Here is a 25,323-nt window from a genome sequence, read left to right on the forward strand (position 1 = left end):
TAACTCATTTATTAAAGATTAAAATACTGGTAAAACATCTGGCCAGGCTATCAAATGTAACTGATTTATATGCATTAAAAGTCTCTGAGATTAAAAACCAGAAAGAAAAAAGATAGTAATTTCCACCTTATTTTTTTTTTTATCATAAAAATGTATTGCCAGTCTGTTACAATTTTTTCTTAAGAGTTTTATTATTTTACTAACCTGCAGGAGTCACATAATAATCAAACATTGTGTCTTCGCTTCCTGGTGGGATCTGAGGTAGATCCAGATGCACTGTTTCATTAGTGCGAAGCCACTGCTCCATTTTGTTTCTGTCATCTAGTTCCAGCAGAGCCCCAACACTCCACATTAAAGAAAAGACATAGAGTCTCTGCAAGTGATCTGGGATTATTTCTCCAGCTTGTTCCTGGAAATAAATATGAAATAAAATGTATATAAATGACATATTATGTCTTCCTTTTTATAGTACTTTGGTAAAGTTTATTTTTTATCTGAAATCGAAAACATCTAAAGAAAAAAACGCTCAGGGGAGGACCACCCCCCCCCCCCCCCCCTCTTCAAGGTAACAAACACCTTTCTTATGAATTCTGTAACCGATTGTAAATGTTCTGTATTTCGTATAGTTGGAAAGCGGAAAAGCCGCCCAACCCTAGAGGGAAATCTCTGTCTAAGTAAGTGGTCTGATTGAGCAGGGTTTATTTTTGGTGTATTTCTATGCAAGTGTTGCAGTCCCTTGCTAGGATGGAATCTTACAGGCAGATGATTGAGTAACACAAATGTATGTCACAGTGTTGCAGTCCCACTGCTTGGGACTAATCTTACAGGCACAAGCCTGAGTACCTCAAATGTATTTCAGTTAAAGTTGCAGTCCCCTGCTGGGACGGAATAAAGCAGACAGAAGCCTTAATATTTCAATATTGTGCTATGTGTTCTCTTTGTTTACCCTAAAATACCTTGTCATCAAGAGCCCGCACACATGTAAGGGAGCCGTTTGTGAAAAAAAATATATATATATATATATATATATTGGTCTTGGGATTGCTTCATTTCTTGTCTCCTCATTTATTATTTTGTCTAATTAGATATTTTCTTATCTTATTTTTTGTTCGTGATTCCTCCAGTTTTTTTCTGTGCTTTCAACAGTAATCTTCATAATCTTTTTTTTTTCCGAGTATCTCCATGCATTTTTGGCAAACTGAAGCGATTTTTCAGTTCTAGTTGAAATTGGCTACCATTATTCTTGAGGTTATTGATGTTGATTGTTTGTTTTTGACTTATTTTAAATCAGTTTTCTTTTTACAACTTCACATTCAGATTGCAGTGATCCAATCGGTGATCCCTCCTTGTGTCAAAATAGTTAAAGGATGTGCAGTCTTCAATCACGTTTCTTGTTAGTTAAATATAGTCAATTTCATTCTTGACTATTGGGTCTATTCCATTTCTAATTTCTATTTGGATTTCTTTTGAAGAATGAATTCATGATGTAGAAGTTTTCACATTCTGCAAATTCTACAAATATGTCCCCATGTTCATTCCTCTTTTTTAATTCTAGCTATAAACAATTAGCCTGGCTAGACAGGTAGAAAAGCCTCCTGGTTGAACTACAGGGGAGATCTCATAAGCACAGAGGGACTGTGTTGTCAGCAAGAGACTCGCATAAACATTTGTCTTGAGCACAGAAGGACTGCCTGCAAGACAACCTGAAACCGGACCCTTTACATCCAGGGCTCAGCGGACCCTGGAACCTGCCAGAAGGTGGGGCCCAATGGACACAACCCAGAGACTGACATAAAGAGTCCCCAGCTTACAGGTACCTCTTTGGACTTTGGGGTCATAAGTTGGCAAGAGGCCTATCCTCCCAGCCCTGCAGATAGGGACTGGGCAAGTGAGTTAGACCTTACAAGGGGATAGGATGTTTGTTTATTTGTGTGCTTCCTTAAACTGTATTGCTTAAAGCTACAATCTGAATAAAAGCCATGGTTTATTTTCCCCAAATATGTCTCCAGGGTTACACCTCTGCACATGTCTCTTACAATGCCACACACCTGTCTATATACATCTTGCTCCCTTCCCACTGCCTCACAATCGCAGGCTTGCAGTTACTGATCACTTAAGCATTAACTATACGGTAATGTACATACATTTGAATGACCCTCCCTGTGTCCCCTGCGCTCCTTCCTATTTGTTTCCCCATCCCTCCCTGATGCGAAATGGCGGCAAGTAAGGGTATGCTACCTAAAGGGAGAAAACACTTCAGGAATCTTGGTCTCAGTCGTGATTGTAAAAAATATATAATATCAGGCCCAGGCAGAAAGGGTCAAGCCACAGTTTGAATTTAAAACCCCAAACGTACCCAACTTTATAAAAAAAAAAAAAACTCAGAAAATTGCAAAACAAAAATATTTAAAAAAAAACCTAAATAACCACTGATGAGGACGGTAACAGTTTGTTAATATTTACATTTAACTCAGTCATTAAGATAGTATGTAACATCTTTGAAGACCTGATCATTGGGTATTAATAAAAAGTCATAAATGTACAGTAGATGCAGCCAATGGTTTACCTTGGGAGGAATAAGTCCTTGTAACATGTTGATACTTTGCATAATAACAAATGCCTCCAACATTTCTATCTTGTATTCTAAGGACTGCACACTGAAGCGGTATAAATCAGAGAATGAGGCACTATACAACTGTCTGAGAATTTCACCTTCTTGTGGAGAGCGATTTTTCAACCAGCCCTGGAATTAGAAAATAAATGTTTAAAAAGATGCAGGCTTTGTTAAGGACTTACAGTATAATTTAGAAATGCAATAGCTTCAAGTAAAGTTTGACTTCAAATCAATGAAAGTAAACAGAGGGTGAATATAAAAACAAAAAACATGTTTGAATTTTAAGCACACAAAGCTACTGTTAACATTCGACTTTTATTACCATCCTAAATAAAATTTAGAGAAAAATGCACTGTACTCATCAAGCTTCATGTTACTTTAGTGATCTATCTCAACAACCCATCTCTACCACTTAAAAAAGAACAACCAAAACTAAAAAAAAGTCATGTATTTATTTGTATCTATTTTACCTCAAGAATGGGATTCCAGTTGAGGACTGAGGAACTCATAAAGACCATACCATTCCTTGAAACTGTAGCAGGGGAAGCATTGTCAATGTTATGAGGCTCAAAGACAATTTTACAGTTGGGAGCCATTGGGATACGGTCTCCATTAGCCAGTGTTAGAGTTTTGTTGTCATCCAGGACAGAGTTTAAGTTCTCTATCCAAATAGCATCCACAGGACCATCAAGGACAATCCAAATATGCTCTCCTATATTATAGGGAAAGCACATACTTAATCATCCTACTTATTCAGTTCATAATGATTTTCTTTTACCACACAACTACATACTGTACTGTATTTAAATTTGTATTCTGATTATGTATTTCCCTCGGGCATCTACTTTGAAAAATATATAGATGCAAATGACATTTTTCAGAGGAAGAGGCATTATTCATAAAGTATTCACTACTGTATACTGTAGATATGTCTCAAATTATTTTCAACAAGAAATTTACTGAACTATTATATTGCTAATTGCCTTCAATTTATTGAAAGTTTTGTAAATATTGCTGAATGAGCTATAGTTTTAATGATAATATACTAAATTATAGATAAATAAAGCAGTTAATACAGCAGAAATGGGTGACTTATTTTAACTTGATTTAGGATCCATCACATCATGCAGGATACACATTGAAATGTTGATAAAGAAAACAAGGGAATTGTGCGACATTTGAGGGAAGACGACATTTATGTTCAGATTTATTTAAGTCAACAATACAGATCTTGGCAAAAAATGTTAACATGCGTTGGAAGGGGAAAAACATGTTCTATAACTGAACATTGCTTATAAAAGCCACAGTTTCATTATTAACTGGACAAAGAAAAATAAACTGCAATTTAGAATCTTCTAGTTAAAAGCCCCTTGGTATAAAATGAGTGATGTGTTAATCAGCTGCAAAATCTAATAACGTAATTGTTAAGTATTGCAGTAATTCTTATTTCATGGATACTATTGCTAGAAAAAATATTTACTTTTCCAAAACTTAAAAATTGTTTAACACAGAGTACTACAAACGTTAAGCTGCTGGACCACTCAATGCTAAAATCCAATTTTCAAAACGATCTTAAAAGTTGACATTAAATCTCTAATCTTGCAGCATATAGTAAATTCAAATAAAAAAAAGAAGAAATACTGTAAGAGCAGAACTTTTTGGTCCAACATGGGTCAACTACTGTATATTTCAAATGTAAGAAAAATCAATAACAACTCTTACCTCAGAATAATTTTGTTTCTACCAAACTTGTATTTTTTTTTCTTTGTGTCAATGCATAGTTCTCAATTGTATAAATACTTAAAGGCCGACATTCACACTGTATTGTACAAAGGCAAACTTTATTGAATTATATTACGTCATAAACCTTATTAATTTACCTCTCTTGGCTCGAAGAGTCTTCCTCCAGAGTGTGGAAAAAATGCCATCAGTCCAATCATTGGTAGCTACGTCAAGTCGTCCAAACATTTGAGGGGCTGTAATGGCTTTCGGATTCATTCTCATTTCCCTGTGTGGCTCACCACAATCTGCAGAGATAAAATCCCAAATCCAGCTGTCAAGGTTTAGCATTTTACTTTAAAAAAAAAAAAAAAAACCTTATAGAAACAGTGGAAGAATAGCATCAAAAATGAATTATTCTTGCCCATGTCTGTGCCAAATGTAAAGAAATTAGTTCAGTCTAAGATTTGGAACAGATCCTTAGAGACAAATTCTACAGTATATCTGTCTAAATGGTCATTCAAGTCATTTTCGACTATAGGGATATGTGGCCGATAATGCTCTGATCAGTTGCTTTAGCTTATATAGAGTAGGACCCAAACTGTAGTCAGGTGAGTTTATATCAAGTCAAACTAGGCAGAGAATGTTAATGCGCACAGAGCTTTATGCATCTCATTACATATGTATTTGGTAACTTTTCCTATGACCAGTCCCCCCAAAAATTAGCTAATGAAAATGTATCTAGGAATGCTACTCTTTATTCTGTCACATCAGGAAGATACATAGTTACATAATTGATGAGGCTGAAAAAAAAGACATATGTCTATCAAGTTCAAAGTTTGTTCAATTCTAGTTGCCTCTTTAGGCATCAATTTTAGAAAGAACGATTCATTGGGTCTCTATACACAGTAGCCCACAGTATAACAAACTAACAATGGATAACTGCAGATATGACAAATACACATCAAGTGCATGATAAATTAAACCATGCTTAACCCTTTGAGTGCAGGAGGGGCCACAGCACCAGAAAGCCACGGCCTCTCTGGCACTTTATGTCAAGTTTATGCTCCCTCACTGATTATGGAACAGAAGGAGAGGAGTCCTTGTTCTGTTCCACTTCCACACAGATCACATTCTGCACTCCTGAAACACGATCTCCCCTGCAAAAAATAAGCAGCAACATTATGACATAGTTACTACTGTATGTCATGGGACACTTGGAGTGCCAGAACACATGGCGTAGTAGCTATATCTAGAGGACACATAAAGGGTTAATGACTGATAAACAAAATTGTCAAGTAATCTTACCTGTCATAGCCTTCATCAATGTGTGAATGCAAGTTGTTTTCCCTGCCCCACTGGGTCCTAAAGTCATCATACCATGCCGCACCCTCTGTGTTTCAAACAACTGGATAACTTTAAGCTTCCAAGGTGGATGACAAATTAACCCAGACCCTTCAACCTGTAAGCAGCGATATCCAAAAATTATTACATGAAAAATGGTTGGTACTTGTAGCATATATTCCCTGCTACAGGTAAAACACAGCTTTCTACTTCCCAATTGTTTCCCTTTATTCTGACATGAAAGTATTATTTTTACATCTTCCAAACTGACACATTTGCCCAATAGTACTCAAGTTACTCTGACAATTCAGACATTCACCACCAGTCATTATCCCAATCTCATTACTCAAGTAACTTTATAAATTGACCATTCGCAATCAACTCGGTCCATATGGGAGGTACCTGCAATGATTTATAATAGTTTGAGGATCATTTGACCTCCCCCATTTTTCCAAACAAAAGGATCCAGTAACACTTCTATTATAACATTTTCAACTGCTACTAAATAATAATAAATATTGCTTTCCTAATTATAATATTGTCAAGCAAGACTAGATTGAAGTTGGTTTTTACAATCAAATAATTGCCATGTACTGTGATAGACCACTTCCCAACAGATCAATATCTTACAGAAAACATATAGGGCATATTTAAGTTTGTGAACGGCTTCCCTGGTTTTCTCTTCCATCTTCACTACACCAAAAACTATCTTGTGAAACACAGTTTACAGTACTATTCATCTGCATTACCTGTTTAATGATAGCAGCTTCCAACTCGGGGTAACCAGCTTTGTCCAGTTGAATACTTGGAAACAGATCTTCAATAAGACTTAGGAATAAGGGTTCATCTTCATCAATCTTATGAAAAACAATTGGGGAAAATTGTTAATCAGGGTTGCCAACTGAATGTTATATATTTTATATTATTACAGTTAATAAATCACCAAATATAGTGATACATAGAGAACTGTACAATATATCTTTATTTTATTCAACATAACATTTAATCATAGTGGTCTTGACATATCTTTGTCATGTGGGAGTGAAATTTAGTAACAAATGCAGTCCACTGAGAAAAAGTCAAGATATTTAATCTTTAGGTTGAGTGAGTTTATGTGCTGACTGGGACTTTTAGAGCAGAAATACCATATGTTGCAGGTCCTATTAACAGCAAATGTGTCAAACGAATGCACAGCATGCTGTTAAGAAGAGCTAGTAAATGTATCACAATTATAATCTTAAAAGTTGCCTGTGTATTACCATTTATATTTTCTATTACCACTTTCTGGGCTTACCAATGGGAGGAAAGCCCTCAACAGTATGGGATAAATAAATAATAATAATAAAATCATACTTTTGTATAGCTATTTTGCAGACACTGGTCCCTGTCCCATGGAGCTTACAATCTATGCCTGAGTCACAGGGAGATAAAGTGACTTGCCCAAGGTCACAAGGAGCCAACACCGGAAATTGAGCCAGGTTCCCCTGCTTCAAACTCAGTGCCAGTTAGTGTTTTTACTCACTGAGGCACTCCTTCTCCCTTAGCCTGTATAGCAGTCATGATCTCAATGTAGATAGCTTGTTATACATATAGACTTCCATGCTATTTCATATTTAGGCTTCTTTGAATATTGTAAAAAGTAAATAGTATCCATACAGACTAAACGTGATGAAATTTAAGCTTGCTAATCATGCACAGTAAATGATTTCTGCAAATAAGAAGATGAACACTTACTTTTTTTTAATATATAAGTTTACTATATTCCATGATTAAACATACAGATCCCCAATAAGCTCATATTGAACCCCCAAAATAACCACAATATATATATATATATGCGTATAGGTGTCAAAGAGAAGTGCTACTGAGCATGGCAATATATATTTAAAACCAGAGACAGAACATGAAACACAGACAGAGCTCAGTGCTACATCCATTAACACAGATACACGATACAGTGCGCATATATATATATATATATATATATATATATATATATATATATATATATATATATATATATATATAGCCAGGTACTCCGGTACCACCCCTTCTTACCCTGCTAGTGGGAGCTGCCGGGGCGGCCGCGGCGCCGGGGACTCCAGGAGGTATTGGCTCAGGGCTCCGCCATGTTATGCGCGATTCACGCATGCGCAGTAGCGCGATAGTTGCGGCGGCCCCTACAGATAGAGTTGCGCATGCGCAGTGATATAAGAGAGTTGGCCATTTTAGATAGGAGCATCCCCAGCGGCGGCCATTACCAGGGAAGGCTCTGTGTGGGACTACAAGTCCCATGAGACTCAGGGAGTTGGGATACCAGGTGGTCACAGCAGCCAATGGGGTTGTCAGAACTCTCTGCTCTCTGATTCTGAAACATTCCGCGTGCTGGAGAAAACAGGCAGTTGGTGTCAGTTGGAGCTGGGAGGCAAGGGGAGAGGAGGTGCGTAGTGCAGGGGGTCAGTGACCCACTGCATAGGCCAGAATATTCCCCAAGGCCCCAGCACAGGCCCTGAGTCACCACCAGCTTGTGGTACTGCAGGGAACAGCCCTAGATAGGGACTTTACCATTTACTGATAGTAGCAGTCAGGGACACAGCATCTTCCTTAGCTACAAAGTGATCTGTAGTTTGGGATCAGACTGCATTACGGAGTCAAGCCTCGTGAGAGACCTCCCTGACAGTGAGGAACTACTCGTGAGAGACGATGCTGGATCTATGGATCCTTTTCGAAGTATCAGCGACCGGGTGCTGGAGCGCCCGGCAGGTATTATTATAAAGTGCATCAACACCGGTACCTACAGGTGCTGATCCAGCCTTGGGGGTGGGTTTCTTGGGGATACTAAAGGTTAAGTGACCAAGGGACTGGTCCAGTACATTGGACACGGTGTGGGGTGCACACGGTGGTGGGGATGGGACACTTGCACAGTGGGTGCACTCTGAACTACTGGTATACAGCTATATCATTCTTATATGTGTATATGTCATTCAAGCTTATAACTGCCATATAAGTGTGTGTGTTCGCTAATGTTATTTCATGCATATGTTTTATTAGGCCCAACGTGTGTGTGTGTGTGTGTGTGTGTGTGTGTGTGTGTGTGTGTGTGTGTGTGTGTGTGTGTGTGTATATATATATATATATATATATATATATATATATATAGTAAACTGTTACATACACTTGTGGTTTGTTATTATTGTTCTTGGCCAGGGGAATCTCACATCTAGGGGATCCTGGGCAAGTGGAGGCGCTGCCATTTACTATTGTTGTCCAAGGCTCCCAGTTAGCGGAGGCTCAGATCTCGGTGAATCAGCAGGTATATACACCATCAGTAGCCTGTCTAGTCAGCAGGAAAGAGGGTTACATTTGGAGGCGCTGCTGAGATCTCAGACCTGGGGTGCCCAAGCAGATTTACAAAATTATCGCTAAATTATGTCTATGCCTTCAAGGCAAGAGGTTCGCGAGTGGGCCTTGCGGTGCAACGTATCACCGCGACACGTGGTTGCGGTGAGCAGAGTCCCCGGCCCTACTTCTGTATTCTCAGTGTCTGGCCAAATAAAGAATTCACCAGGCCTGGCCACCGCCAAGTATGTAGATCATACATATGACAAAGACTGCCATGGGTATAAAGTGCTTCTGCTGGAAACTACATCTGACTACACAAGACTGGTCCCCACGTACTACACTTAACCGAACTGACGGGTAGAAGTTGCCAGCTGGTTTACCCTGAGCTACCCAGGTGTCAGCTTCCGACCACCCCACTCCGTGCACCAGGGATGGGGAGACCCCTATCCTCAGCGTGGCCAGCCAATACCGCCATCCAGGCGCCTTTTCCCCACATCACATTTGCACCAGATACTACCCGTCGGCACTCCCTGTGGTATGGCTCCTCTCACTCGCCATCCCCTACACACCACACAGCACCCAGGGACAGTGGGGCTAGTGGGGGTTCCCTACCCAATGTGGCCGTCCTCCAGCTGGATGATGCCTTCCTCCACTCTGCACAGTCACAGCAATACTGCAAACTTAAAGCATTTTCGGGAATTCAACCTACCCCCTTAGGTGAATCCGAGTTTGAAGAATGGAAGGATCACACAGAGCAGGTACTCCCAGAGTGGAACTGCGCAGAGGCCGTAAAGCGACAGTGGATCGTGGAATGCCTGCGGCCGCCCGCCTCACACATGTTACAGAGCTACTGGGATGATCACCCTGAAGCAGATTCCCAAGCCATACTGCGTGCGCTCACCAAGGCCTACGGCACACCAGTGGACGTCTTCTTCTTGATGGCCAAAATCCACGCCCTGGTCCAGTCTGAAGGAGAAATGGTGTCCGCATTCCTACGACGAGTTCACCTGGATCTCTGGACGTTGGTGAGGAAGAAAGTAGTGCGGAAGTCAGAGGCCAACGGCCCGAGAACCACGCAGCTCCTGAGGGGTCTCTTGTCACTACACCCGGTAGCTGTCAGAGTCAGTGGTAGCCTCGTTCCGGGGCAAGCATTGTCCTTTGAAGAATTGATGGAGTACAAGCACATGAAACTGTTCTGGTAGTTCGTGATTCAAGTCCTGCTTAAAAGATGGGGACTTCCTCCAAGGAAGCCAAGAGAGGAGAGATTAAAGGGAAATCTAACAAAGAGGCACATCAGGAAAAAGAAGACCCTTATGATGACGAAGCTGATACCACGGATCCTCCCTCCGGGCGTATGTCCTCTACTCCACGGGCCCAGTCTAATCGAAGTGGTGTCCTCTGTTTCTGTTGTGGCAAGAAGGGTCACATCGCCCCGTTCTGTTCGCAGAAGACGAAGGTTGCTGCGGAAAACGCGAAATCTATGCTGTGTATCACCCTGAAATCTGAAGATACCACTACACCAGAAGAGACCCCGCCATCAAGTTCAAATGAAGCGTCGGTACCGCCAAAGGCAGGCTGCTGCATAGGACCCGCTGCCATTGTGAAGGTTGTTATTGAAGGCATCTACGCTTCAGCGTTGCTAGATACTGGTTCCCAAGTAACAATAGTATACCGACCGTTTTACGATCAACATCTTCACCGGTTGCCCCTGCTGTCTGCAGATGCAATGAGATTGCGAGGGTTAAGCCATGAAGACTACCCTATTGATGGAGTGGTACGGGTTCATCTGGATATCCCACAGCTGAATACTGGCAAGCATCACCCTATGGAGGTGGAGGTGGAGGTGGAACGTTGGTATGCCAGAAGCCTCAAGAACATCCTAGTGCTCCGATAATCTTGGGAAGCAAAACTAACATAGTTCAGGCAGTGATTCGTATGTACCTACAGGAGGCGGGTGAACTACCGCTAACGGCGCTAGCAGAATACCCTGTATTGCGAGAGGAGTGTTGTAGGATAGCGACACAAGAAGAGCACGGAGTCTTCTACAATATTGAGTACGGGTTAACTGAGATCCCACCAGGAGGAGGGAAAGTGATGACTGCTACCTGCTGCTATCCAGAAAGGCACAAGACAGATCGACTATTCTCGCTGGAAAGTACTCCTGAAGACGACCAACGGCGCAGATACACTGGCGACACACTTTATTTGAGCTCGGCTAGTCCCACGAATTCGGGTATACCTCGGGTGTATTGAGGTTTGTGACTGTTTTCTGCCCGAGTGCATTGCATTATTTTCCAGGCAGGGATTGAAGCATTTTATTCCCGCTGGCTGCAATACTGCACAGTATATATATATACTGCATTACAATTCATGAATTTATGCCATCTGGTAGACACGCGAAGCATTGCAGCCTATTAAATCCTAATCATTATTATTTAACAGATCAGCCGCCCGTCAGCCAGGCATGAACCATGGCTGGGAAGGCAAACGCAACGGGGCTTGTCAGAGGTGAGGAGCGGCGCATTCCAGGTATCTGCCAGGTACATACTGGGTATTTGCTCAAATAAAGTGTGTTACAGCAGTACAAACTGCTGGCCGAGGTGAGGGAATGGCCGTCTAAACTACCAAATAGAGTGCAGGTGTTTGTACAGAACATTTCTCTCTACCCCATGCATATCGACTACGGACAGCTGTTGGGGAGAATATACCCTATCACTCCTGTGGAGAAGATGGAGACTCGAACACTGGCAGCAGCCGTATCTGTAGCAGCTTCCCGACTGGCGTTTGACTTCGGGGACTCTAAATTGACGGAAGAATGGAGAGAGAGGTTGCTGACCAAATTGGAAGCAAGACGAGCAGTATTCTCCACCAGTGATATGGACGTGGGCTGTAGCCGCAGCGCTCAACATACCATTCGGTTAAATGATACGACTCCGTTTCGAGAAAGGTCCCGCCGCATCGCTCCTAGGGATGTGGAAGATGTGAGAAATCTACTACAAGAAATGGAGGCGGCCGGCATCATCATGGGATCTCGCAGTCCATATGCATCGCCTATCGTGGTAGTGTGGAAAAAGAACGGGTCAGTACGGCTGTGTGTGGACTATAGAACCTTGAATAATCGTACTAGATCAGTATACCCTCCCTCGGATCAAAGACCTCTTAAACGCACTGTCGGGAAATAAGTGGTTCAGTGTGTTGGATCTGAGGTCCGGGTATTACCAAGTGCCGATGAACTCCGAAGATCAGGAGAAAACAGCTTTCATCTGCCCGCTGGGGTTTTATCAATTCACGCGTATGCCACAAGGTATATGCAGTGCTCCAGCCACTTTCCAGCGTCTAATGGAAAAGACGATTTGGGATATGAACCCCAGAGAATGCTTAGTGTATCTGGATGACATTATAGTGTTCAGGAAGACGCTGGAGGAACATGAAGAGCGGCTGATAAAAGTGCTGGATCGACTAAGCGCGGAAGGACTCAAGCTGTCGATGGATAAGTGTCGGTTTTGCCGCACCTCGGTGACCTATGTGGGTCACATTGTCTCTGTGGAAGGAATATCTACTGATCCGGGGAAGATAGAAGCAGTGGTGAACTGTCCGCGACCCGCTAACGTTATGGAATTGCGATCCTTCCTAGGATTTTGCGGTTATTATCGAAGGTTTGTGGAAGGCTATTCCAGCAAGGCAAAGGTTCTCAATTACCTTCTCAAAATATACCCTGAAGACACGGGTCTGAAAGCAGCTTCTGCTCAAGCACTCTTCGGGGATAAGTGGACTCCAGCTTGCGAAAAGGCGTTTCTGGGGTTAAAGAGAAACTTAACACAGGCCCCTGTGCTGGCCTATGCAGACTCTGAGCGGCCGTATATTCTACATGTGGATGCCAGTTTTAACAGTTTAGGAGCAGTGTTGCATCAGAAATACAATACTGGACTTCGACCAGTGGCCTATGTCAGTCGGAGTTTAACGCCCAGTGAACAGAACTATCCTGTACACAAATTGGAGTTTCTAGCCCTCAAATGGGCTATTGTGGACAAGCTGCATGACTACTTGTATGGGGTCACATTTGAAGTTAGGACTGATAATAACCCTTTGACATACATCAACACCTCTGCTAAGTTGGATGCTACCGGCCACCGCTGGTTAGCAGCGCTCTCAAATGATCAATTCACCCTTAAGTACAAGCCTGGGCCTATGAACATTGGTGCTGACTCCCTACACTGGCGACACACTTTATTCGAGCTCGGCTAGTCCCACGAATTCGGGTATACCCGGGTGTATTGAGGTTTGTGACTGTTTTCTGCCCGAGTGCATTGAGTTATTTTCCAGGCAGGGATTGAAGCATTTTATTCCCGCTGGCTGCAATACTGCACAGTACATATATATATACTGCATTACAATTCATGAATTTATGCCATCTGGTAGACACGCGAAGCATTGCAGCCTATTAAATCCTAATCATTATCATTTAACAGATCAGCCGCCCATCAGCCAGGCATGAACCCAGGCTGGGAAGGCAAATGCAACGGGGCTTGTCAGAGGTGAGGAGCGGCGCATTCCAGGTATCTGCCAGGTACATACCGGGTATTTGCTCGAATAAAGTGTGTCGGTGCAGTATCTCGACGACCTGGATTAAATCCTACTCCTGATGAGGGTGTTTGGGAAGAAATTCCGGGACCAGGAGTACGGGCATTGTGCTCCATAGCAGCGGTGGTGCAAGACCGAGTTGACTTCTCTGAATTGAGGATAGTGGATTCTTTAGGGTGTCAATCAAAGGCTATCCCAGAAGCGTACCATCACCCGGACGGGATGGATATCACTCCGGATAAAATTATCACCTGGAAGGATCTGGTACAATATCAAATTCACGACCCAGTGGCAGGGATAGTCCGTCAAGCTCTCCAACAAAATAATCCATCGTTGCTTAAACGGGCCCCTAAAGAAATGTTAGCCTTGTTGATGAAACAAATGAACAAGTTCGAACTCGATAACTGTCTACTGTATAGGGTAGTGCCGTACCACAACCACCCGGATAGACGACAGTTATTCCTACCTAAGATCCTACAACCAATGATCCTTCGAGCGTTACATGATGATCACGGTCATCTGGGTATCGATAAAACCTTTGGGCTACTTCGTGATCGATTCTTTTGGCCCAAAATGAGGGAGTCTGTGGAACTGCACTGTAGGCGGTGTACACGCTGTATACAACGAAAAACTCTACCCACCCGGGCGGCGCCCATGGCTCATTTGAAAATATCGGGACCCATGGATCTGGTGTGTATGGACTTTCTTTGTATTGAACCCGACACTCGAGGCATCGGAAATGTACTGGTGATCACAGATCACTACACCAGTTATGCCCAAGCCTTCCCTACTAAAGACCAACGGGCGGTGACTGTAGTTAAAGTCTTATGGGAGAAGTATTTCATTCATTATGGACTACCAAATCGATTGCATTCGGATCAAGGCCGGGACTTTGAAAGTAATCTTATACGAGAACTGCTTAAGTTGCTGAGTATCACCAAGTCCCGGATGACACCTTACCACCCAGAAGGGGACGCTATGCCTGAACGGTTCAACTGAACGCTGCTCAACATGCTTGGTACCCTAAAGGGCTCACAGAAGACTGAATGGAGTAAGCATGTAGAGTCATTGGTACATGCTTATAATTGCACCCGCCATGAGTCCACTGGATATACGCCTTACTTTCTGATGTTTGGACGAGAAGCTCGGCTACCAGTGGATGTACGTCTGCGGATATCTATGGATGGGGTATCCAATAGGACGGATTTCCAGTATGTGCAAAGGCTACAAGACAGTTTGCAGCAGGCATATAAGTTGGCAGAAAAAGCTTCGGCTCAATTAAATGCGAGTAATAAGAGACGCTACGATCATAAAGTGCGCCATAAGGAAATTCGTCCGGGGGATGCTGTCCTTCTTCGCAATCTGGGCGTTCCTGGGAAGCATAAACTGGCCGACCGTTGGAGAGATGGTGTATATGAGGTGGAGTCACAGACGCCTGGCCTCCCGGTGTATCGTATCAAAGACTCAGAAGGCCAGGTAAAGGTATAGCATAGAAATCATCTACTTCCTATACCTCAAGTATGAGATGAAGAGCCGGAAATAGCAGCTGCTTCCCTAGATGGGGAGCCAAACTTAACAGAGGTTGGTTCAGAGACTGTAAATAATACCAACCCTGAGGACTCTATGGAGGGAACCTCTCAAAGGGGCCTTCCGACCACAGGGGCATTTCCCGAAGGAGCTATGGGTAAAGGGCCTCATGGTCGAAAGTCAGATAAGGTGACTCCAGTGAGTCAGCCCTTAGATCCACAGAGCCCATGCTTTGTGCCTCAAAGAGACTGTGTTGAACCACCGAGTCCCTCAAGGGAAGAGATTGAGTTACAAAGTAAGGTTAGTTACTCTCCAGAGGGAGTGACTGAAGAACAGCTCCGCAGAAGTCATAGAGTTGGCAACCTCCCATGAGAATGACATGATCAATTCGGGGCACCCCATTATGAGGCTCAGCAGTGGGCTCGCAGTAGAGTGAGATCTGTGATTGTAATGTTCAATGAAATGTATAATCTCATTGTAGGCGGACATGTGCAGAGGTACACAATGGAGACTGTTGTAAGGTGAAATTATAACAAGGCTTTATTGTGCCTGTCGCTTAAAACACAGCAAAAAATCAACATAAGCGAAATAGTGAGCCAAACAAAGAAAACCTATCTCTGCTTTGGAGACTATCTACACATGTAGTTCAGCCCTCTCTGACTGGGTTGGTTAGCTAGGCTCTTTACCAGCCCCAAATCATGGAGACATTTATCAATACACAGACCTAGATAATAGTCTTATACGAAAAAGTCTTATCTGTTAGCTGGGCTGCTGTAGGGGAAGCTTCTCTGCTCTCCTGGAACCGCACCCTTGTGTGCACAGAAAATGTCAGGCTCCAGGTTAGAATCTTGTCCACTTTGTCTTGTGGTCAGCTTGTCGCTCAAGACATCTGCCCTTCCTTGGTTCAGTCCAGTTGTGGACTAAGGAATCTCTGCTCTGTCTCCAAGTTCAGCTCAGGTGTGAGCAAAGGAGTCTCACTTCCTGTCTCAAAAGACAGGCTTTTCTAAGCAATCTAATCAGGCAGGTGGTGTTAGTTAATTGCCTACCAGCAGTTAACCACCACACTGCTGGATTAGAGGCACATTTGTGAACAGGGATACGTCCCCTGTTACACTCATGTAGAGTATACAAGTGATAAGTTGTACTAATATATATGCATTTTTATTGTGTAAATATGAGTGACATTGGTATACGTTCCCAAGCGGGGTCGTTGGATTCCACCAGGGGGAGGATGTAGCCAGGTCCTCCGGTACCACCCCTTCTTACCCTTGTGCTAGTGGGAGCTGCCGGGGCGGCCGCGGCGCCGAGGACTCCTGGAGGTATTGGCTCATGGCACCGCCATGTTATGCGCGATTCGCGCATGCGCAGTAGCGCGATAGTTGTGGCAGCCCCTACAGATAGAGTTGCGCATGCGCAGTGATACAGGAGAGGTGGCCATTTTAGATAGGAGCATCCCCAGCGGCGGCCATTACCAGGGAAGGCTCTGTGTGAGACTACAAGTCCATGAGCCTCAGGGAGTTGGGATACCAGGTGGTCACAGCAGCCAATGGGGTTGTCAGAACTCTCTGCTCTCTGATTCTGAAACATTCAGCGCTCTGGAGAAAACAGGCAGTTGGTGTCAGTTGGTGCTGGGAGGCAGGGGGAGAGGAGGTGACCCACTGCATAGGCCAGAATATTCCCAAGGCCCCAGCACAGGCCCTGAGTCACCACCAGCTTCCTGAGCTACAAGGTGATCTGTAGTTTGGGATCAGACAGCATTGCGGAGTCAAGCCTTGTGAGAGACCTCCCTGACAGTGAGGAACTACTCGTGAGAGACGACGCTGGATCTGCAAATCCTTTTCGAAGTATCAGCGACCGGGTGCTGGAGCGCCCGGCAGGTATTATTATAAAGTGCACCAACACCGGTACCTACAGGCGCTGATCCAGTCTTTGGGGGTGGGTTTCTTGGAGACACTAAAGGTTAAGTGACCAAGGGACTGGTCCAGTACATTGGACACGGTGTGGGGTGCACACGGTGGTGGGGAAGGGACACTTGCACTGTGGGTGCACTCTGAACTACTGGTATTCAGCTATATCATTCTTAGATGTGTATATGTCATTCAAGCGTATAACTGCCATATAAGTGTATATGTTCGCTAATGTTATTTCATGCATATGTGTTATTAGGCCCAACGTATATATATATATATATATATATATAGTAAACTGTTACATACAGTATACTTGTGGTTTGTTATTATTGTTCTTGTCCAGGGGAATCTCACATCTAGGGGATCCTGGGCAAGTGGAGGCGCTGCCATTTACTATTGTTGCCCCAGGCTCCCAGTTAGCGGAGGCTCAGATCTCGGTGAGCCAGCAGGTATATACAGCATCAGTAGTCTGTCTAGTCAGCAGGAAAGAGGGTTACATATATATATATATATATATATATATATATATATATATATATATATATATATATATATATATAAAGATATCTTTTGAATAAAATGGTCTTTTAGTTTAACCCTTTGGCCAAAGTGTTGTAAGCCCTTGAGCCCCTCCAAGACAGACCACATCTCAAGTGTCCTAACACTAAAATAAATAAATAAGGGCTTACAACACTTTGGCCAAAGGGTTAAACTAAAAGACCATTTGATTAAAAAGATATATATATATATAAATAACAGATCGACAGATCGACAGATCGACAGATCGACAGATCGACAGATCGACAGATCGACAGATCGTATAGGCACTGTACCGTGTATCTGTGTTTCATGGTCTGTCTCTGGTTTTAAATATATTCCATGATTATTAAGCAAAGTATTCTAATGCAATTTGTGCTAAAATAATCAGGGTTAGTGAATCTTGCTCTTTTTGTAATAGGTGATACTTACCAATTTTGAAAGATTCATATCTCTTAGAACACGCATAACAATGGTAGATTCTGTGTCAGATGGATTTATTCTTTTAGATGCACCCAATGTTCTCAATACTGACAAAATGTTTCGCAGACCAAAGTCATAATGAACCTAAGGGAATTTCAGTACATAGGACAAGGTCATATCAATAGTATACAGAGTAATAGTAATAAAGAGAATAGTTGTAATCATTCTTTATGAAGTGGCATTTGCCCACAAAACGCATCAGAGGAGGTTATATGATACTTTGATTAGAAATGTGTTGTCCTTTTTAACTGATTTTGAATAAAAATAAATGGTATAACTAATGCATTGTGCAGGATATGGAGCACACATACTCCCAGGTATATGCAAGGAAAAAGAGGGAAAAAATTATGTAACACAGCAAAGAATTTCAGGGTTCGGAAGCAGAAAAAAACAAAATCCTCACACTCACATGGTACAGCTCAACCCCGTTATAGCGTGATCCGCTATAACAGCAGATCCGCTTATAACACGGTTTGAGTGTGGACCCCGAATGTAATTTTTTTTTTTTTAAGTTTTTTTTTGTTTTTGTTTTTTGCACACACACTGCACACACTCACAGCCCACTGCACACACTCACAGCCCACTACACACACTCACAGCCCACTGCACACACTCACAGCCCACTGCACACACTCACAGCCCACTGCACACACTCACAGCCCACTGCACACACTCACAGCCCACTGCACACACTCACAGCCCACTGTACACACTCACAGCCCACTGCACACACTCACAGCCCACTGCACACACTCACAGCCCACTGCACACACTCACAGCCCACTGCACACACTCACAGCCCACTGCACACACTCACAGCCCACTGCACACACTCACAGCCCACTGCACACAGCACACTTCATACACTCATAGCACACACTCACAGCACACTGCACACTGCACACACTCACAGCACACTGCATACAATCACAGCACACACTCACAGCACACTGCACACACACACACACACACAGCACACTGCACACACACACTGACACACACAAACAGCACACTGCATACACTCATAGCACACACTCACAGCACACTGCATACATTCACAGCACACTGCACACACTGACACACACACAGTCTCACAGTGAAATACACACACACACACACACACACACACACACACACACACACACACACACACACACACACACACACACACACACACAGAGACATACTGTCTCTTTAAGGAAACTTGCTCTCACAAGACGGAAGCAGAAGCAGGAAGTAGAGACAGAGAGAAGAGCTGCCAGATGCCGGGTAAGTGCTGTGTGCTGTTGCCTCTGCCCCACCGGGTCTGGGAACGCTGGGAGAATTCTCAGCTTTCCCCCTCCGGCAGACACAGTACCACCACACAAAAAAAATTAAAAAAAAAAAAATTCGGCGGCCATTTTTTCCGCGACCCTGTTTATAACGCGGTGGTTGCGGGTGGCCCCAGAGGACCGCATTATAATGGGATTAAGCTGTATATGTTAAAATAAAGCAGTGTAGATGTTAAACCTATTACGGTGGTGACTGGAACCTCAGTAATGGTGTGGAATGGGGATCAGAGATCCAGTGTAGTATAAAGTTATACTCTTATGCATCACCTATCACACATTACTTATGAACATATGAATATATTGTTCTACAGTATGTGCCATGTAGTTTCTCAGTCTAATATAAAAAAAAAACATTGAGAAGTTATCTACATGGCAGTATTTCCAGTACAGTAGTAGAGAATTTCTCTGAATAATATCTGTGAGTGCAGGAAGGGAAATTCTCTTGATATTAAGTACTGCATTTCTGTAACTTTACAGGTATCAAAACTAATTTACTTATAGAAAACGTATATAAAACAGCTTTTGCTCACATGCTCTTTCCAAAGTGGTTGTTAGTTGAAATATTTTTATGTCCTGTTATTGAGCCCACCGAATCTATAACTTAACTTAATAGCTATTTCGTGTTTTACTGTGTATATATATATATATATATATATATATATATATATATATATATATATATATATATATATACTGATATGCCCTGGGTTAGTACCCAGTTTTGTCATTTGGTGTATTCCCTGTTAGAATGTTAGTTCAGCTTAGTGCATTTAGTTTGGATGCATTCACTATATATATATATATATATATATATATATATATATATATATATATATATATATATATATATATATATATTTTTTTTTTTTTTTTTTTTTTTCTTGGATATATTCTTCCTCCTAATCCTTTTATCTGTAGAATCATTATTTTTGAGCCTATAGTTAAGTTTTGATCCTTTTGCTCTCTAATCTCGAACCTGTTGGTCTAATAAATATAACTGTTTAGTTATTTAAGATACTCTTTATCTAATAATGGGTGCACGATTGTGTTTACTTAAATTCCCACTGGTTAATTATTCAGATGGCACTCATTATTAAATTTCCCATTTTTAGATGATAATGTGTATGTATCTAACTCGACCTGAACTTCTCCAATTTCTATTGGCTATGTAAGGGTTAATACCATTAGTAATTGATCATGGTATATAAAGTGTACGAGGAGGGGGGGCGTCATACTCCTGACGAAGCCGACTTTCCTATTGGCGAAACGCATTGAGTAGAACCGCCCAGGTAGAGAGAGGATTGGTGCCGAGCAACTGTCCATCACAAGCCATACCGGAAGTGACGTGACGCATCGGAGGCCGTGACGCAGCGGAGTTCCCTGAGTAGACCGGAAGTGACGTGTCGCACTGGGGACAGTGCCGGAGAGGAGCTCCGACCGCTGCAGGGCAGGGGAGTTAGCAGACGGCCAGGTCTGTACGGAGGCGGTGTGGTGAGCTGCGGCACGATCCCTATGCATTTTTAGCAATACTATAAAGTCTTTATTTTGTACCATTGATCTGCACTATGGAGATTTTTCTTTATCCTTTCATGCCCTAAACCGATCTGACTTCTGAGTGATAGGAGTATTCTGCCTACATATAGAAGAATTCACAGATCCAAGTCACCTGTTGTTGCCCTTACACTACTACTATCTTGTGAGTAGGCTACACATAAGAGCCAAGATATTCATCACGTGTATTCACATTGAATTGAACTGTCTGCACTTAGATTGTTCTTCTGTTGTTTTTCTCCTTTATGCTCCCCCTGGGTTGCGAGAATATATATCCTCAGTAACAAATACATCTATTTTATAGGCAACATTAAAAAATATATATTTATCATTGAGACAAAGTTTTCAAGCTTACCTGTTTAGAGAGCTGTTCTTCACACAACTTGTAAAGTGTGAAGAACTTCCTGGCTAGAACAATGTTGTCAATAAACCCACAACTAGCTAACTTTACTCGAATGATGATTTGGCGGTCAGGAACCATCATAGCCACTGATCGGAAGTTGATCTTCAAGTTCTCTGGTAGCTCCTGCCTTCCAGCATATCCAGGATTCTGATTGTGAAGGAAAAAAACAAGCAATGTATTTCTTTGTTATAATAACATCTTCATAAAACTAGTTGCACCATCACACCTGAATCTTTTCTTAGTGTCTTACGTAAAGTGTGCACTTTATCAAGTTTCTAAAAGAATGATTAAGGGAGATCACGCTCAAGAATTCAAGAATTTAATCTATTGTTTGAAAATGTAACAAACAGTTAGCGGATTTTTAGGGAAACAACCCCAATGTAGAAACAGCTCAATGGGGCAGATTTATCCAGGTTTGTACAGGTTAGTGCACCCAATCCAATGTTAACTACCACTGACTTAACCCGTACCAGTGCTTGATGAATCAGCCCCAATGTTTTGAATATAAATTGAATTTTTATTTTATTCATTACTACTTTCTCCCAAAAATATTGTGCTCTTAGTCTAAATTGCCATCTAACATTATGCAGTGAAAAACAAAAACAAGCAAATAATATGGATTTGTTTTATTTGGAAATAAGCAGTGCTCATATTCTGTATACCACACAATGCACGTTTTGGAAATATCATCCATACACTCCCTTTCCCCAATGTCCCTTAGCTGTCCTTATGCAAATCTTATTTCTTTTTTTACATCATCGGATTAAAAGAGTGAGAAGAATGATTTTAAATCTCCCTCATTGGTTAATGTCATGTTGCAATATTACATTAACCAGCAGAACAACGTGGTGCCATATATATTATTTTAAAACATTGGCCTACTCATCAAATTGATATGAAGAATAAGCACAATATCAACCACACATTTCGGAAAACTTAAATAAAGTTTAACTAACCATACCATAGTTAAAAACAGTCCAAACTCTGGGTTCATCTCTACATTGTCTCCATCTGTAAAAATGAAGTTTCTTTTTCGTTCCTTCTTACATGTAAGCACTATTGCTATCTGCTGTGCAGCTACTGATAACACTGGAAGGTCTATGCGGTTGAATTCATCAAAGCATCCCCAGGAGCCAGACTGAGCTAGACCTAAAATAACAAATTAGGTACAGTTTATAGTGCAGAAAGCTTAAAACGTTCTATTAAATATTTAAGCAACATAACATTACACCCTGCTAGACAGATTCCTATCTTATGTGCATCCAATTATATGCAGCCCTGATTTCACGTAATTAACCAATAGTCAAGCTACCAACATTTATTACAACACACTCTCTTGCCCATTTTTTATAGAAAGATAAATATTTTAACCATGGCATATAAAATAAAATATAACTTTGCTTTTTTTACTATCTCACCTTTAAAAATTCGCCCCAGCCCTCGAAAATCCATCTGGTCAGAACAATTAAATACAACCACATATTTTCCAAGGCACCTGCCCATGTCCTTGACAGTTTCGGTCTTGCCTGTTCCTGCAGGACCAGCTGGTGCCCCACCCATGCTCATTCCCAGTGCTTGTGCCAGTGTGATGTAACATCTAAGCAAAAGGAAATTCACATAAGAGTGGATAACAATCTATTAATCATATTTCACAACATTAACAAGAAAATAGCTTTTTAAAATGATTATTTTCCTCAAAATATAGTTTTGCAATGATTCGCAATTAGTAACACATCTCTCTGGAACAAAAGGTGTTATAAAAAGCTCGATCAGGTTTCCTATTGTTTGATTTTAGTAATATACAACAGCCTTGTAATATCCGTCTTAAACTGCCAAAACAAATATTTATCTTAAAATTATTATTTTGCCTTGATCCATCTTATAACCGTTAAACTGGTAGAATATACAAATACAATATTTTACCTATACATGTTTTACACTATTTATAGTTGAACTGTAGCTACATTTATGACAGAAAACTGCATTTCGCACACACTATTTACAAGATGCAGTGAAAAATTTATGTTACGCATACTACAAGCCACTGTAGAAGCTATTGGGTTAAACATTACTAAAATAAAGATGAATGTATATGTTGAAGTATAGCTTGAATTACTCTGATCAAACCAAATATAGGCTTCAAATTTGTTTGCGTGACCAAATCCTATTTCCTTTCCCGATTTGATATTAGGTTTTAATACAATCTATGCCAACTTTGAATGTTCTAAATTTAGATTCCTGAAAAATAAAAGGTGAGTGAAGATACCAAGATTAATTGTAGAAAAACTGATTCAATTCTGTACCTATCTGTCAGGGGAGTAATGACGAGTCTGTCAGTGCAACCTAAAAACTCATTTTGGTAGATGAAAGCCACATCGGTAATGTTTATCAGCATCTTGTCGGAGTCTTCATTGAAATAAAACCTGCACTGTTTTAGCCATTCAAAATCTGTTGGGCTTTTGATGTGCATGCGACACTAGGAAATGAAGATTATTTTGTTAGTATTTTTTGGACCAGGATATTTAGACAAAAGAATATATTTACAAATGCAGCACAACTCAGTGTTGCCAGGGCCAAGTTGCATAAAAGGAAAGAGTGAAGCAGAGTAATCACAAGTCACAGCTTTTTGCTTCTTTAAGGTATAGTTGCCACAATCTACCACAATACCGGGAGGGCCAAACGAGGTTCATATATTTTAATTACCCAAGTTTAAGTATTCTGGAGTCATCTTTTCAATTGCAGACTTGAAACTTTTAATCAAAATCGATAATGGTGACCTCTGGAACACAATATATAATTCCAACTTCTAATGAGGGAGGCTGCACCCCCAACCCCGTCTCGGAGACTCCCACCTCAAATTATAGTGACATCCACCCTCTTCACTGACACACTCCCTCAGTGACCTTCCCCCTCAGTGACACTCCTCTTACACTCCCACCTCTCACACTCTCTCCTCTAATCCTCTCCCTGACTATGTATTTCTATTCCCGTCTCTCACTTCCCCTCTCTCACTCCCCGATCAATCTCTTACACTACACTCATCACTCCCCCTCCCTCTCTTATACCCCCACCACTCCCCCCTAACTCTCTTACATCCCCACCATTCCCTTCCCTCTCACCCTTCCCCTCCCTCTCTTAGGCCGCGGGCATGGTCCCTCGGGCCACGCTGAGCCGCGCTCCTGCTCAGCCTCGCCTGCTCAAGCTGGTGCTTTTTTGCGTCCTGGCAGGCGAGGCAGTGAGCGTGCTGCGGAAGCTGGCGAATGCGGGGTGGGAGGCGGGGCTAGTCCCTCATTCCCATTGGATGTTTGCGGTCACGTGACCGGCCCTCTGCTCCGGAAAGCACGAAAACTTAACTTAATTTTATATGTCGGCTGCAGTTCAGTACGCCTCCGCACGCCCCCGCACGAGCCCGCTAAAGCCACACACATACAAAATGCAGTATGTAAGTGTGCTGGCTCAATGCGGCTCAGCACGCTATTGTTTACTATGCCCGCGGCCTTAGTCTCCCCCGTGTCTCTCATCCCCTCTCCCCCTCCCTCTTACATCCTCACCGCTCCACCTCCTTCACTTACACCCCCACGGCCTACTTTCTCCCCCTAAGGAATGTCCAGAAGGCCACCAGCTCAGAAACCAACCGATCAGCGGCCTCATGGAGAGGATACCACCATTCAGAGGCGGAGCACTTAAAAACAGGAGAGAAATAAAATTCCCAAATAAAAAATAACCCCCAGGTGCACACCCTTAGGGTCCTCTTAGTATGCATGCAAAGTTCAATGTGTCTAAATTTCATGGTCTTGGAGCTATGACTGTGACAGAGACAGAGACAAACAAAAGCTCTTTTTTTAATACAGATGGTTGAACCATACAATTTTATAACAAGGTACTCTTCCCTAAGCATTGACAAATGATCTTACAGTAATATTAAAACTGAAAGGATGCATTGTACCATGTCAAGTTTGTTTTAAATAAGGATATTTTGAA

General features: G+C 42.1%; 1 protein-coding gene across 4 annotated transcripts in view; it reads right to left on the minus strand.

Annotated features, from left to right (window-relative positions):
* DNAH5 (dynein axonemal heavy chain 5) overlaps positions 1–25,323 on the minus strand; it is a 463,741-nt gene that overhangs the window by 107,213 nt on the left and 331,205 nt on the right. For all 4 annotated transcript variants that reach the window (XM_075586253.1, XM_075586252.1, XM_075586255.1 and 1 more), the window contains 11 exons: positions 23,646–23,818; positions 22,761–22,939; positions 22,304–22,491; positions 21,295–21,489; positions 18,007–18,141; positions 6,427–6,534; positions 5,642–5,795; positions 4,495–4,641; positions 3,085–3,326; positions 2,567–2,743; positions 205–409 (listed from right to left, as the gene is read on the minus strand). In XM_075586253.1, the coding sequence (XP_075442368.1) occupies positions 205–409; positions 2,567–2,743; positions 3,085–3,326; positions 4,495–4,641; positions 5,642–5,795; positions 6,427–6,534; positions 18,007–18,141; positions 21,295–21,489; positions 22,304–22,491; positions 22,761–22,939; positions 23,646–23,818 (1,903 nt within the window). The remainder of the gene's footprint in view (positions 1–204; positions 410–2,566; positions 2,744–3,084; positions 3,327–4,494; positions 4,642–5,641; positions 5,796–6,426; positions 6,535–18,006; positions 18,142–21,294; positions 21,490–22,303; positions 22,492–22,760; positions 22,940–23,645; positions 23,819–25,323) is intronic.

The sequence above is a fragment of the Ascaphus truei genome, chromosome 2, assembly GCF_040206685.1.
Source record: "Ascaphus truei isolate aAscTru1 chromosome 2, aAscTru1.hap1, whole genome shotgun sequence".
Taxonomy (NCBI): Eukaryota; Metazoa; Chordata; class Amphibia; order Anura; family Ascaphidae; genus Ascaphus; species Ascaphus truei.